The sequence below is a fragment of the Salvelinus alpinus genome, chromosome 24, assembly GCF_045679555.1.
Source record: "Salvelinus alpinus chromosome 24, SLU_Salpinus.1, whole genome shotgun sequence".
Lineage (NCBI taxonomy): Eukaryota > Metazoa > Chordata > Actinopteri > Salmoniformes > Salmonidae > Salvelinus > Salvelinus alpinus.
This window is the reverse complement of record NC_092109.1, coordinates 1,405,758-1,422,058: the sequence shown is the minus strand read 5'-3', so window position 1 is coordinate 1,422,058 and position 16,301 is coordinate 1,405,758. Positions and strand designations below refer to the sequence as shown.

At 43.9% G+C, this 16,301-nt stretch overlaps 1 protein-coding gene across 1 annotated transcript in view; it reads right to left on the bottom strand.

Moving 5' to 3' along the window:
• LOC139551989 (stromelysin-3-like) overlaps nt 1–7,015 on the bottom strand; it is a 59,132-nt gene extending 52,117 nt beyond the window's left edge. The window contains exon 1 of the mRNA XM_071363323.1: nt 6,721–7,015. Within this exon, the coding sequence (XP_071219424.1) occupies nt 6,721–6,834 (114 nt within the window). The 5' untranslated portion in view covers nt 6,835–7,015. The remainder of the gene's footprint in view (nt 1–6,720) is intronic.
• Nucleotides 7,016–16,301: the final 9,286 nt, after the last annotated feature.

Genomic DNA, 16,301 nt, shown 5'->3' with positions numbered 1-16,301 from the left:
TATGGCGATGTACAACGTGACTACTCCGGTGGGAGTAGGCTACTAAGTGACTGCGAGTGAAGAGCAAAATAATCCCAACATTTACACACCCTAATTGTAGGCTAACCAATACCCAAACGGAGAAAATGAAAATAAAATAAAAATCTCATTGATTTATCAAGACTAGTGCCCATGCTTGTCTCGGAGCAGCGCGAAACGGTGCTGAAATAGTTGACCACAAGCAGGTTAGTACACATCCTATTATAACAATTTGACGACTTTGGGTGTTCCAGTAAGCAACAATTTGTTGCCATCATTAGCCTACTTTATTCCAATGTTTCTGTCATTCGATGACATGAATCCATCCAGATGTGGTTAGAAAACAATGCATTTGGTGGACTCTCACATGAGTTGATGCTGGAGAGACGAAGCAGGTACGGGGAGTAAAACATTTAATAAAGACGGACATGGAATGAGACAGGAACAGCATCAGCAAACTAATACTAAAGACAAAAACATCACAATGCAGCAGCGGTGAACAGAGCTGGGGAACTGACAAATATAGGGGAGGAAATGAACAGGTGATAAGTGAGTCCAGGTGAGTCTAATAACGCTGATGCGTGTGACGAGGGAAGGCAGGTGTGCGTGATGGACGGCAGGAGTGCGTGATGCAGGGCAACCTGGCGCCCTCAAGCGCCAGGGGGAGGGAAGAGCGGGAGCAGACGTGACAGACTCGGTAAGAGTCTATTGTCCTGCTGATAGCCCATCAAGGGTGGATGGCTTATTTTGTATTCTTAAAAGAACTCCAGCACAGAGAAGAGAAAGGAGCCTTGAATAATTAAACATGTCGGTAAAATACTGTTAGACTTTTGGGATTATGGTCACGGACAGTGCTATTCGCCTGTGTTACGCCGAACGCGAAGCCCAGGAAAATGAACAGGTACAGTAGGCTACAATACTGTAAAGTAGGCCTAATAATGCTAAAAATAATGCTTTACTTTAAGTCTTTACTTTATGCTGCTCATTTTTACATTGTATTCCATTTCAAGCGAGACTATTCAAGCCATCGACTCGCTGATGGTTGAAGATGATGAGCAATCGGCAAAGACCATCTGGAATCTACTAGCATCACGGCTCAACATCGCTCTAATCACAGTCAGAAGACAGTTGAAGAAACTTGAGTTATGGAAAGAGTTTGACTCTGTAAGCCATTTTATATACATATGTATATATATTTTTTAATCCCCCAGAACATTAACCATGTGTGTTCTCTTGTTTTGTACTGTTCTGTAGTTTTGACCCAATGATTCGTCTGACAAACAAAGAACTTTGCGTGCTGCAGGCCCAGGCATGGATCAAATCTGGCGAGACATTCAATGACATTATCAAGAGATATGCTGGACCCTATGTCAGAGAGGTGTTTTTGGGACCACATCGTGTCTATTGTCCTGCTGATAGCCCTTGTGAAAAACAAGTGTTTGAAAACAACATGTTTTCAAAATGCCTCCAGCTGTCCATCACTACTGTAAATAAAAACACAGTATTTACAGTGGAACAAATATATTATTGAATTCGATTTAAAAAAAATAATAATAATAATAATAATTGGTATGACACGGCTCTCTGAACTCGAGGTCGGCTTCTAAATGAAAATACAGATCAATAAAATATACACGTAGATCTATTTCAATTTAGAGGATTGGAGGATACAAAATTAATATCTAAGGGGGATTTTTTGTTAGGGCAAATCTGGTCTGTGATATTGATTTAGAAATGTGAAACCTTACAGAGAATATCTAAAGGGCTTTTATATAATTATAATGCAGGGTTAATAATAGTAATCATTGGATAACAGATCGGCTCTTGGAACTCATTAAAAGGCGGCTTCTGTCTTCAATATAATCATTAATTCAGAAGGTTAAACCCATAGGTTTTAGTCCTGATGTAGGTTATAATAATCCATGCCTTCTGGGAATGTTTAAAAGTGTCACGCCCTGATCTGTGTCACCTGTCCTTGTGCTTGTCTCCACCCCCCTCCAGGTGTCGCCCAAACCTCCCTATTTTCCCCTGTGTATTTATACCTGTGTTTTGTCTGTTTGTTGCCAGTTCGTCTTGTTCGTTCAAGCTAACCAGCGTTTTTCCTGTCAGCTCCTTTCGTTTCCCAGCCTCTCTTTCCTCGTCCTCCTGGTTTTTGACCTTTGCCTGTTCTGACCCTGTACCCCCCCGCCTGACCTCTCTGTCTGACCCTGAGCCTGCCTGCCGTCCTGTACCTTTGCTCCACCTCTGGATTACTGGACTCTGCCTGTCCCCGGCCCTGTGTTCGACTGCCGTCCGTACCTTACACTAGATTTTCGACCCCTGCCTGCCTTGACCTATCTTTGCCTGCCCCTGTTGCCACAATTAACTTTGTTACTTCGACAGTCTGCATCTGGGTCTTACCTTGATCCCTGAAGAAAAGTCCAAAAGTTATGGATGGAGTTAGAATTGTGGCTGTCAGAAGTATTAAAATCAACCAATGTCAGCCTTTAAATGCTTAATTATCCAAATGTTTAAAGTGCATGTGGGCGATGGAGAGAATGCACTTGACTGTTTTTAATATTGACCGTCAATCAAAAACACAGCATCTACCGTGGTAGAAATATGTTATTGAATATATCTTTTTTTTTTACCATTTCAAAATGCATATGTTTATTAGGCTACTGTGCAGTATTTTTTTATGCTCCTTTCCTACTCTCCTTCTTGGCAAGAGTCTATTGTCCTGCTAATAGCCCATCATGGGTGGATGGCTTCTTTTGTATTCCAATGTGAGGAGTACTGGAAAGGTGTGAATCCAGGATACAATAAGCCATAAGTATACATCAGATTGCTGATTGTCCTCAATTTGATTATGTAACAACATACTGTAGCACCATGACCAGGATCTCTATTAATTTGGCTTTCAGGAGCAACGGAAGTGCTGCGGATAGCGTGATCACACAGTCGTCCGGAACAGCTGGTGCTCTCATGAATGTTTCAGTGTTATTTGCCTCGAAGCGAGCATAGAAGTAGTTTACCTCGTCTGGTATGCTCGTGTCACTGGGCAGCTCTCAGCTGTGCTTCCCTTTGTAGTCTGTAATGGTTTGCAAGCCCTGCCACATCCGACGAGCGTCAGAGCCGATGTAGTACGATTCAATCTTAGTCCTGTATTGATGCTTTGTCTGTTTGATGGTTTGTTGGAGGGCATAGCGGGATTTCTTATAAGCTTCCGGGTTAGAGTCCCGCTCCTTGAAAGCGGCAGCGGTCACTGTGGGGACGACGTCATCGATGCACTTATTGATGTGGCCAATGACTGATGTGGTGTACTCCTCAATGCCATCGGAAGAATCCCGGAACATATTTCAGTCTGTGCTAGCAAAACAGTCCTCTAGCTTAATATCTGCTTCATCCGACCACTTTTTTATTGATCTAGTCACTGGTGCTTCCGGCTTTAATCTTTGCTTGTACACAGGAATCAGGAGGATAGAATTATGGTCAGATTTGCCAAATGGAGGGTGAGGGAGAGCTTTGTATGCGTCTCTGTATGTGAAGTAAAGGTGGTCCAGAGTTTTTTTCCCTCTGGTTGCACATTTAACACGCTGATAGAAATTTAGTAACACGGATTCAAGTTTCCCTGCATTATAGTCCCTGGCTACTGGGAGCGCCGCCTCTGTGTGAGCGTTTTCTTGTTTGCTTATGGCGGAATACAGCTCATTCAATGCTGTCTTAGACCAGCCTCTGACTGTGGTGGTATGTAAAACAGCTACAAAAAATACGGAGGAAAACTCTCTAGGTAGATAGTGTTGTCTACAGCTTATCATGAGATACTCTACCTCAGGAGAGCAATAGCTCGAGTCTTCCTTAGATATCGTGCACCAGTTGTTATTTACAAAAATACATAGTCCGCCGCCCCTTGTCTTACTAGACGCCGCTGTTCTATCCTGCAGGTACAGCGTATAACCAGCCAGCTGTATGTTGATAGTGTCGTCGTTCGGCCACGACTCCTTGAAGCATAAGATATTACAGTTTTGAAAGTCAATTTTATTCTCCAAAGATTGTACGTTTGCTAGCAGAATGGAATGAAGTGGGGGTTTATTCGATCGCCTACGAATTCTCAGCCTGATTACCAACAATGACGAGACAGCCTACAGGGAGGAGGTGAGGGCCCTGGAAGTGTGGTGCCAGGAAAATAACCTCTCACCCAACGTCAACAAAACAAAGGAGTATACAGTATTCTACTGTATCTAACTCTGACATTGCTCGCCCAATATTTATATATTCTTAATTCCATTCCTTTACTTTAGATTTGTGTGTATTGTTGTGAAATTGTTCGATATTACTGTTAGATATTACTGCAGTGTTAGAGCTAGAAACAAGCATTTTGCTACACCCGCAATAACATCTGCTGTGTGACAAATCAAATGTTATAACATTTTGGGGGGGGGGATTTGACCACACTGCTCACGTCGCGTGCGCAAGCGTTGTATAAATGTAATAAATGTACGCATACATGTTATTCAATAATTGCACCCACACTGCTCGCACACGTCTGCATATCCAGGCGCTAAAATAGAACTCGCCTCTCGCATCTCCTCATTGGCTATTAGGAGCATATACCCACGTAGGTGATTGAAAGATGAACTGAGGTCCAGACTCCAACCGGTAGTGGTAATACCGTTGATACCGTTGGTTGCCAACCGTCATATTAAGTCGAAAGAAGAAGAAGAAGCCTGAAGGAGGAAAGATTACTAGAAACAAACTCGGTTTATCCTTTTATCTGTGGATTCATTGTCGAGTAGAGGAGCTTGTGCATTTCAGGTAAAATAACAACCCAATGTTTATATCCCAGGACAAATTAGCTAGCAACAGCAAGCTAGCTAGCTAAATTGCCATAAATGGTTAATGCTTTTTGACCTGTCCCCAAATTAATATTTGGTTGGTTCGGAGTTTGTTGCGATATTTCAACCTGCGTGTCCTAATCGCATCTTGTGTGGGTGGACAAAATCAACACGCGTGCGTGCGGTCTGGCCAGCATGTAAGAAATAGGAGAAGTGACTTGTTATCTCCAATTGGCTACAACATAAATCATGTCATACTGCTGGAGGCCTACCCTCATGTTGGGCTCATGCTGAGACACTCTTAACTCTTGCCCCATGAGTAGCAGTGTTCTATTCAGGTTCGACTTCTCCCCCACATACCACTTTTTTCTACAGGAAACAGCTCTCTGTCTATCATTGGGTGAAAAATCTTGCGCTTAGTAGCGCAATCTAAATCTTGCGCTTAGTAGCGCAATCTTGTCACATACACTGAGTGTACAAAACATTAGGAACACCTTCCTAATATTGAGTTGCACCCCCTTTTTCCCTCAGAACAGCCTCAATTTGTCAGAACATAGATTCTACAAGGTGTCAGAAACATTCTATAAGGATGCTGGCCCATGATGACTCCAATGCTTCCCACAGTTGTGTGAAGTTGACTGGATGTCCTTTGGGTGGTGGACCATTCTTGATACACGGGAAACTGTTGAGCTTGAAAATCCCAGCAGCGTTTTAGTTCTTGACACACTCAAACCGGTGTGCCTGGTACCTATTGCCATACCCTGTTCAAAGGCACTTAAATATTTTGTCTTGCCCATTCACCCTCTGAATGGCACACATACACAATCCATGTCTCCATTGTCTCTTAAATGGAGATGCTTAAAAATCCTTCTTTAACCTGTCACCTCCCATTCATCTACACTGATTGAAGTGCATTTAACAAGTGACATCAATAAGGGATCATAGCTTTCACCTGGATTCACCTGGTCAGTCTATGTCATGGAAAGAGCAGGAAAGAGTGTTCCTAATATTTTGTAAACTCAGTGTACATAGTCACCTCCTACAATAGCCAAGCATTAAATGGAATAAGAAAAGCATTTATCTTCAGAGTTCAGACCTAAGTATTTTTCCACCTGATTGGCCTGAAGCATTCCAAACCACTCCCACACTCCTTCTGTATAAATAACTCAAGAGTCCTTATGTTATCTCTCTCTCAGCGAAGGGCCACTTCATGCTGTCATTAACTGTACACAAAGCCCAGCTCCAATGTGAAATCTGAGAGGCAAGTATTGTGTCTAGGGCTTCTCCTTTGTCATGTCTGTCCACCAATTGAAAATATTGAGGGCTATCAAGGTGTAAAGGCTTGACCCAGTTTGTTACCATGTCATTAGTGTGTCACTAATGGTCTGTTACAAATCACTGGGAAAATAGGTTGCATCCTTAATTATTCATACATTGGCATACAATCTCTGTCAAAATTCCACCAAGGTCACCCTCAGCTTCCCACACACACACACACCTGTATCTAAATCAAGCAGTGTAAGAAACCCATGTTTTAAGAGCACATGCATGGCCTTTGCATACTAGCGTATTTCAGTACCAGTTGATTGACATGTAGCCTATAGCTGCAAATAATTTGAATAAAAATAATTTGCCATGAATACCTGTAAATTGCACAACAAAGTTACTGATTTACTAAAGACCTTCACAAGAAAATGGTGCTTGCATTGTGCACATTTATGCATGTGCTCTCTCTCCCTCTCCTTTTCTCTCTCTCCCTCTCAAAACACACACAGAGAGTGATTTTGGACCCACATACAGACTCCATAATATCGACTCATAAAACGCGACTGCTCTGCAAAATGTAAAGAATTCCATATCATCTGCATTTATATCGTAATTCACTCACCGCCACTGCTTTATACCTGTTGCTGGCTCTCCCCTCCAGTACTGGCATAGAATGAATGCAGAGCAAGAGGTGATATGCCAAGACGCTACAGTAAACCCAAGGAAGCAGCATCATCTTTTGATTCGGAGCAGACTCGCAGTTTGACTGGGCTGGAGCACACTTTGGGGGATAGCAAGGGCAGAAGAAATGAATGACGGAGAAGTGTCTCGCAGGGGGATTTTATACTCCCTCATTTCTTTGTTCTCTTTCTTCAAATTACATGTTTTTATGGGCCTAAGTGATAAATTCACAGGCGCCCACGTGATTTAACCCCTTGACAGCTGCATCCATGTCCTCAAGCGCCTTGTGAACCTTCTCTTTTAGAATTCCTTAAGCGTGTGCTAATGTAGTCTCTAGGCTAACAGACCACTAGAGTTCAACCTGGTCTCAGAGAATTTCATATTATTCTGTACGTAAATCCGAGACACTCCATTTAGTATGATATGTTAGGTTTCGCATGTTATGTATTCATTTGAGACCACCATTTGTATAATACTTTACGAATTTGCAAAATGTACAATATGTTACAAATTTCAATTTGATGTTGCTAACGTTGGCTAGGTGGCTAACTTTAGCTGGCTGACTAACATTAGCTAGGCTAGGAGTTAGGGTTAAAGTTAATGTTAGGAGTTAGGTTAGAGGGTTAGGGGAAGGGTTAGCTAACATGCGAAGTAGTTGCAAAGTAGCTAAAAAGTAGGAAGTAGTTGCTATTTAGCTAAGATGTTGAAGTTGTTTTTGAGGAGATTTGAATATGCAAACTTTGGGCTGCTAGATGTTTGCATTATACACCTACCCATCCACCCCGACAAACCATCATCCTTTTGATTTTGCCTTAAGTAACCTTCTGTCTTTAAGTAATCATAACAAACGTAACTATTCATACTCATTTGATTGTTCCAGATTTACATTTACTATGTTATGTTTAGTCTATGAGACCAGGCTGTAGAGTTTGATCGGTTGGAGACATGTTTTAATAACATGTTTATTACCCTTGATTTATAGATTACTTTGATGGAGATTTGTTTTTATAACTCAAGTTGTTTACTTGCAAAGATACTTTTTCCAGTTATTAGGGTAGCCTATAAAATGTCCAATGCAGCCATTTTTATCTCAATATTAAATAATTTCTGTGTAACAATGAAGTACAGTACCTTACTGTGATTGAAAACAATTTAAATGGTCAAAAATAAACAAAATTGCTTTTTAGCAAAGTGCAATTGCTCAAGCAAGAACTTTGCTAGGGCTGTCTGAGAGTGGTCTGAGTCGGGAGGGGGAAACTGAAAACTAGTTGTTATTGGTAGAGAGGTATGGGACCCTCTTTCTTATTGGTCTATGAACTGCTTGGTGATGTCACCAAGCAGGCTAAAACTCCATCCCTCCAAAACAGGCAGAAATTTCAGGCAGTCTTTTCAAACAGCAACTTCTTATGGCTGCAGTCCCGATATCGGGACCAATATGACAACAGCCAGTGAAAGTGCAGGGCGCCAAATTCAAAAACCAGAAATCTCATAATTAAAATTCCTCAAACATACATGTGTCTTATATCATTTTAAAGGTAATCTTGTTGTTAATCCCACCAAAGTGTCCGATTTCAAATAGGCTTTTCAGCGAAAGCACTACAAACGATTATGTTAGGTCACCACAAAACCAAAAATAATCACAGCCATTTTTCCCAGCAAAATATAGCTTCACAAAAACCAGAATAGAGATAAAATGAATCACTAACCTTCGATTATTTTCATCAGATGACACTCATAGGACTTCATGTTACACAATACATGTGTGTTTTGTTTGATTAAATTCATATTTATATCAAAGAATCTGAGTTTACATTGAGGCTACAAGATTCAGTAAATGCAAAAACATCAAGTGACTTTGCATAGCCCATCGTTTCAACATGAATACTCATCATAAATATAGATGATAATACAAGTTATAAACATTGAATTATAGATATACCTCTCCTTAATGCAACCGCTATGTCAGATTTTAAAAAAACTTTACGGAAAAATAATTGCACGCTATAATCTGAGACGGCGCTCAAACTAGCATACCACAGCTGCAAAGAGAGCGTCACTATAAACAATAAAATACATGATAAATATTTCATTACCTTTGTTGATTTAGATCAGAAAGCACAAGAGGAATCCCAGGTCCACAATAAATGTTTGTTTTGTTCTAAAAAATCCGTTATTTAGGTCCAAATACCTTCTTTTGTTAGCGCCTCTGGTTTACATATCCAAACGCTAATTCTGGTCAGCGTTATATCGGACAAAAACTTCAAAATGTGATATTACCGGTCGAAGAAACATTTCAAACTAAGTACTGAATCAATCATTAGGATGTTTTTAACATATAGCTTCAATAAAGTTCCAACCGGAGTATTCCTTCTTGTCTGCGTGAGCAATGGAACGTCAGTTAGCGCATGGCTGCTTGATGGACACCTGACTGATTCTGCTCTCATTCTCTCCCACAACATCATAGAAGTCTCATTGGAATTTCTATTGATTGCTGACATCTAGTGGAACCCCTAGGCAGGGGGTTCCTCAGTCATAAGTCAATTGGATTTCTTTAGGGACTCTGGTGAATACAGACAACCTCAGATTTCTGACTTCCTGTTTTGATTTTAACTCAGAATTTTGCCTGCCAATATGAGTTCTGTTAATCTCACAGACATAATTCAAACAGTTTTAGAAACTTTGGAGTGTTTTCTATCCAATACTAATAATAATATGCAAATATTAGGAACTATGACTAAGGAGCAGGCCGTTTGAAATGGGCACCTTCATCCAAGCTACTCAATACTGCCACTGCAGCCATAAGAAGTTAAAACTAAAAGGGCAATTTTATAATTATTCCACCCTCATAGTGTGGAAATACATACTGAACAAAATAGAAGCGCAATATGTAAAGTGTTGGTCCCATGTTTCATGAACTGAAATAAAAGATCGCAGAAATGTTTCATATGCACAAAAAGCTTATTTCTGTTAGTGAGCATTTCTCCTTTGCCAAGATAATCCATCCACCTGATATGTTTGGCATATCAAGAAGCTGGTGAAACAGCATGAACATTACACAGGTGCACCTTGTGCCACTCTAAAATGTGCAGTTCTGTCATGCATCACAATGCCACAAATGTCTCAAGTTTTGTGTGAGCGTGCAATTGGCATGCTGACTGCAGGAATGTCTACCAGAGCTGTTGCCAGAGAATTTAATGTTCCTTTCTCTACCATAAGCGGCCTCCAACGTCGTTTTAGAGAATTTGGCAGTACATCCTACCAGCCTTACAACCGCAGATCACGTGTAACCACACCAGCCCAGGACCTCCACATCCAGCTTCTTCACCTGCGGGATCGTCTTAGACCAGCCACCCGAACAGCTGATGAAGCTGTGTGATTCCACAACCAAAGAATTTCTGCACAAACTGTCAGAAACCGTCTCAGGGAAGCTCATCTGCGTGCTCGTCCTCCTCACCAGGTTCTTGACCTGACTGCAGTTCGGCGTCGTCAGTAGGCAAATGCTCATCTTCGATGGCCACTGGCACACTGGAGAAGTGTGCTCTTCATGTATGAATCCCGGTTTCAACTGTACCGGTGTGAGAGAAAAATGACGTATTTACCTGATTTGTTTAATATTATTAGTTAACAATTATAGACTTACCAATAGTAAGACATTTCTATTCTACCAATAATGTGCTTCTGAGAAAGGATGGTTCCTCTCTTCCACGTTCACTCCCGCAGCTGGTCTAGGCGTGTTGTCAAGCATATAGGATAAAGATAAACTTGCCGAACAGAATAGCCTTGTATTGTTTCCAATCTTGTGTTGCCCAATGGCCTGCTGGAATAGGCTACAGAGAATGGGGTGTGTCACGACTTCCGCCGAAGTCGGTCCCTCTTTGTTCGGGCAGCGTTCGGTGGTCGAAGTCACCGGTCTTCTAGCCATCGCTGATCCACCTTTAATTTTCCATTGTTTTTTTATTTGTTTTCTACACACCTGGTTTTCATTCTCCAATTACATGTTCATGAATTTAACCTGCTGTTTCCCCCATGTTTTTTGTGTGTGATTGTTTCAATGGTCATTTTGTTTCATGAAGGCTGGTATTTCGACGGGTGCTGTTTTCACCCGTGCGTAATATACTTACCGTTTGTATTTGGTCAAGTGTATTTGTTTACCTTGTGCCTTTATTTGTTGAGTAAAGTACGTTGCTCACTCATTTTGCTCTCCTGCGCCTGACTTCATGCACCAGCTACACTCACCTTCTGACTGGTTGTAATTTCAATCACTGAATCAAATATTAATAATATGGATATGAACTGAATATATGCTTGTCAACAACAGCCAGTGTTCGTTTTATTACCTGTAGCCTAATCTGACGGACTGTTACCTAAATCTAATGCATTCTAATAATAGCTGAACGGCAATTGCGATAGAGCTGTGACCATAATCACAATTGACAACTTTCAATTTAATTAACTAAACATGGCCATTAATACATGCATAATAAAGCAAGGCTACAACAACATTAAATTGAAGTTATAAGCAGAAAGTGAATATCCAACAGAGGTTGGTAATAAAATATAGAATAACACTAATAATGAGAGAATTATCATGTTTGTTTTGTTTTATTTTCTAAACTTTACAAAGTGACAGTGGCAAAGACATTGATAGAGATGGTTGATGTGAACTTTTATGAGTGTTGACAGTATAGGAATGGTAATATGTTATTAGTGGTTTTTGGATAGCACTCAATAATAATGACATGTTTTAGTAAATTGAAGAAGCTGAGGTTTCTATACAAGGTTAAATGATGAATAGAGGGATTGAGCCTTGAGACTGCCAAAATAGGTAAGCCGCAAATGAAAGTGAGTAGTACTCACTGAACCTAAAGGGACAAAATGGGACACTTGGAGCAGAAGTATGAATTGATGAGTGGGAGATGTTTTTTTTTACAATTTCCAATTATTACTTTACCTTTATTACTCAATTTTATAGTTTGGGTAACACCACTGAATTTAAGCAAGAAGGTAATGTCATTTAAAACTATCTATTTCCATTACGAGGAACAGTATTTAAAATAAAGGTAGATCCAAGTAAACGTTTTAGTACCGATGTTAAGCTGATAAACCAGCACCAAATTTTTTAAGGTTCTAACAGATTTGTTAAACAGGTTTGATTTTTTGACTTCATTAATGCAACAGGTAAGAATAAGATTGGTGTCACGTTCTGACCTTTATTTCCTTTGTTTCGTCTTTATTTAGTATGGTCACGGCGTGAGTTGGGGTGGGCAGTCTATGTTTGTATTTCTATGTTTTCCTATTTCTGTGTTTGGCCTGAAATGGTTCTCAATCAGAGGCAGGTGTTTTGTGTTGTCTCTGATTGGGAACCATATTTAGGTAGCCTGTTTTGTGTTGGGTTTTGTGGGTGGTTGTCTTCAGTCTTTGTGTGTCTGTCACGTTCCTGACCTATTTTCTGTTGTTTTGTATGTGTTAGTCGGTCAGGGCGTGAGTGTGGGTGGGCATTTCTATGTTTTGTGTTTCTATGTTTAGGTCTTGTAATCAGCCTTATATGGTTCTCAATCAGAGACAGGTGTTTGACGTTTTCCTCTGATTGAGAACCATATATAGGTTGGCTGTTCACACTGTTTGTTTGTGGGTGATTGTCTCCTGTGTCTTTCGTGTCTGTGTATGTGCACCACACGGGACTGTTTTGGCTGTTTCATTCGTTTGATGTAGTCTGTTCCTGTCCGTGAGTTCTGCGTGTAGTTATGTAAGTTCCATGTTCAGGTTTCGTCTACGTCGTTTTCTTATTTTGTAATTTTCCAAGTGTTTTCGTGTTCGTGTTCGTCTTTCAATAAATTACATTATGTCATCATACCTCGCTGCGTATTGGTCCTCCGATCCTTCTCTCCTCTCCTCGTCTGAGGAGGAGGAAGATCTAGAACGCCGTTACAGAATCACCCACCAAACCCGGATCAAGCAGCGGTTTAACGGACAGCGCACGAAGCAGGATTTCTGGTCTTGGGAGGAAATCATGGAAGGAAAGGGACCATGGGCTAAAGTTGAAGTGAATCGCCGCCCATGGGAACAGCTGGAGGCAGCTCGGAGAGCGGAGGAAACCGGAGAGAGGAACTGGCGTTATGAGGGGACGCGTCTAGCACGGAAGCCCGAAAAGCCTGTGAGTACTACCCAAAAATTTCTTGGGGGTGGGGCTAAGAGGTAGTGGGCCAAGGGCAGGTAGGAGACCTGCGCCCACTTCCCAGGCTAACCGTGGAGAGCGGGAGTACGGGCGGACACCGTGTTACGCAGTAGAGCGCACGGTGTCTCCTGTACGTGTGCATAGCCCGGTGCGGGTTATTCCACCTCCCCGCACTGGTAGGGCTAGATTGGGCATTGAGCCAGGTGTCATGAGGCCGGCTCAACGCGTCTGGTCTCCAGTGCGTCTTCTCGGGCCGGCATTCATGGCACCAGCCTTACGCATGGTGTCCCCTGTTCGCCTACATAGGCCGGTGCGGGTTATTCCACCTCCCCGCACTGGTCGGGCGACGGGGAGCATTCAACCAGGTAAGGTTGGGCAGGCTCAATGCTCAAGAGAGCCAGTACGCCTGCACGGTCCGGTATTTCCGGCGCCACCTTCCCGCCCCAGCCTAGTACCACCAGTGCCTATACCACGCACCAGGCTTCCAGTGCGTTTCCTGAGCCCTGTTCCTCCTCCACGCACTCTGCCTATGGTGCGTGTCTCCAGCCCAGTGCCTCCAGTTCCGGCACCACGCACTAGGCCACCTGTGCGTCTCCAGAGCCCTGTATACACTGGTAATTCTCCCCGTACTAGTCCTGATGTGCGTGCACTCAGCCCGGTGTCACCAGTGCCGGTACCACGCACCAGGCACAGAGTGCGCTTTGAGAGTCCAGTGTGTCCTGTTCCTGCTCCCCGCACTAGCCTAAAGGTGCGTGTCCTTAGCCCGGTACCTCCAGTTCCGGCGCCACGCACCAGGCCTATAGTGCGTTTCAGCCGGCCAGAGTCTGCCGTCTGCCCAGCGGCGCCTGAACTGCCCGTCTGCCCAACGCCGTCTGAACTGTCCGTCTGCCAAGCGCCGCATGAACTGCCCGTCTGGACTGAGCCTTCAAAGCCGCCCGTCTGCCATGAGCCTTTAGAGCCGTCCGCCAGACAGGAGCCGCTAGAGCCTTCCGCCAGACAGGATCAGCCAGAGCCTTCCGCCAGACAGGATCAGCCAGAGCCATCCGTCTACCCAGCGCCATCTGAGCCATCCGTCTACCCAGCGCCATCTGAGCCATCCGTCTACCCAGCGCCATCTGAGCCATCCGTCTACCCAGCGCCATCTGAGCCATCCGTCTACCCAGCGCCATCTGAGCCATCCGTCTACCCAGCGCCATCTGAGCCATCCGTCTGCACAGAGCCATTAGAGCCGCCCGTCTGTCCCGAGCCGTCAGAGCCGTTAGTCAGTCAGGAGCCGCTAGAGCTATTCGTCAGTCAGGATCTGCCAGAGCCGCCAACCAGACAGGATCTGCCAGAACCGCCAACCAGACAGGATCTGCCAGAGCCGCCAACCAGACAGGATCTGCCAGAGCCGCCAACCAGACAGGATCTGCCAGAGCCGCCAACCAGACAGGATCTGCCAGAACCGCCAACCAGACAGGATCTGCCAGAGCCGCCAACCAGACAGGATCTGCCAGAGCCGCCAACCAGCCATGACCAGCCAGAGCCGTCAGCCAGCCATGACCAGCCAGAGCCGTCAGCCAGCCATGACCAGCCAGAGCCGTCAGCCAGCCATGACCAGCCAGAGCCGTCAGCCAGCCATGACCAGCCAGAGCCGTCAGCCAGCCATGACCAGCCAGAGCCGTCAGCCAGCCATGACCAGCCAGAGCCGTCAGCCAGCCATGACCAGCCAGAGCCGTCAGCCAGCCATGACCAGCCAGAGCCGTCAGCCAGCCATGACCAGCCAGAGTCAGCCAGCCATGACCGTCCAGAGCCGTCAGCGAGCCATGACCAGCCAGAGCCGTCAGCCAGCCATGACCAGCCAGAGCCGTCAGCCAGCCATGACCAGTCAGAGCCGTCAGCCAGCCATGACCAGCCAGAGCCGTCAGCCAGCCATGACCAGCCAGAGCCGTCAGCCAGCCATGAGCGTCCAGAGCCGTCAGCGAGCCATGACCAGCCAGAGCCAGCCAGCCAGGATCCGCCAGAGCCAGCCAGCCAGGATCCGCCAGTCATTCTGGTGTTGCCCCCCATTCTGGTGTTGCCCCTTAATTTAGGTGGGGTTATTTGGAGGGTGGTCATTTTGAGGAAGCTACGGAAGCTGGGATTGACTATGGTGGGGTGGGGACCTCGTCCAGAGCCTGAGCCACCACCGTGGTCAGATGCCCACCCAGACCCTCCCCTAGACTTTTGGTAGTGTGTCCGGAGTACGCACCTTGAGGGGGGGGTTATGTCACGTTCCTGACCTATTTTCTGTTGTTTTGTATGTGTTAGTCAGTCAGGGCGTGAGTGTGGGTGGGCATTTCTATGTTTTGTGTTTCTATGTTTAGGTCTTGTAATCAGCCTTATATGGTTCTCAATCAGAGACAGGTGTTTGACGTTTTCCTCTGATTGAGAACCATATATAGGTTGGCTGTTCACACTGTTTGTTTGTGGGTGATTGTCTCCTGTGTCTTTCGTGTCTGTGTATGTGCACCACACGGGACTGTTTTGGCTGTTTCATTCGTTTGATGTAGTCTGTTCCTATCCGTGAGTTCTGCGTGTAGTTATGTAAGTTCCATGTTCAGGTTTCGTCTACGTCGTTTTCTTATTTTGTAATTTTCCAAGTGTTTTCGTGTTCGTGTTCGTCTTTCAATAAATTACATTATGTCATCATACCTCGCTGCGTATTGGTCCTCCGATCCTTCTCTCCTCTCCTCGTCTGAGGAGGAAGATCTAGAACGCCGTTACAGTGTCTGCACCAGACAGAACTGTTTCGGTTTTTCACATTTGTTATTTTTGTATTTTGAGTGTTCACTTTTATTAAACAAGATGAACAATTACCACGCTGCACATTGGTCCTCCGATCCTTCTAACTTATCCTCCTCGAGGAGGAAGACGACAGCCGTTACAATTGGTATGATTACCAGAAAGGGATTCTCTGATTTGTTTTATTTTTAAAGGTGTTTATTCCACTTGATGGGACACTGCATTATCTGATGTGTCTTAAACTTCTCTAGGATAGGGGGCAGCATTTTCACTTTGGATGAATAGCGTGCCCAGAGTGAACTGCCTCCTACTCTGTCCCAGATGCTAATATATGCATATTATTATTACTATTGGATATAAAACACTCTGAAGTTTCTAAAGCTGTTTGAATGATGTCTGTGAGTATAACTAAACTCATATGGCATGCAAAAACCTGAGAAAATATCAAAACAGGAAGTGAGAATTCTGAGGCTGCTCGATTCAACTCATCGCCTATTGAAATACCAGAGGGATATGGATCTGTTTGCACTTCCCACGCCTTCCACTAGATGTCAACAGTCTGTAGAACGTTGAATGAAGCTGCT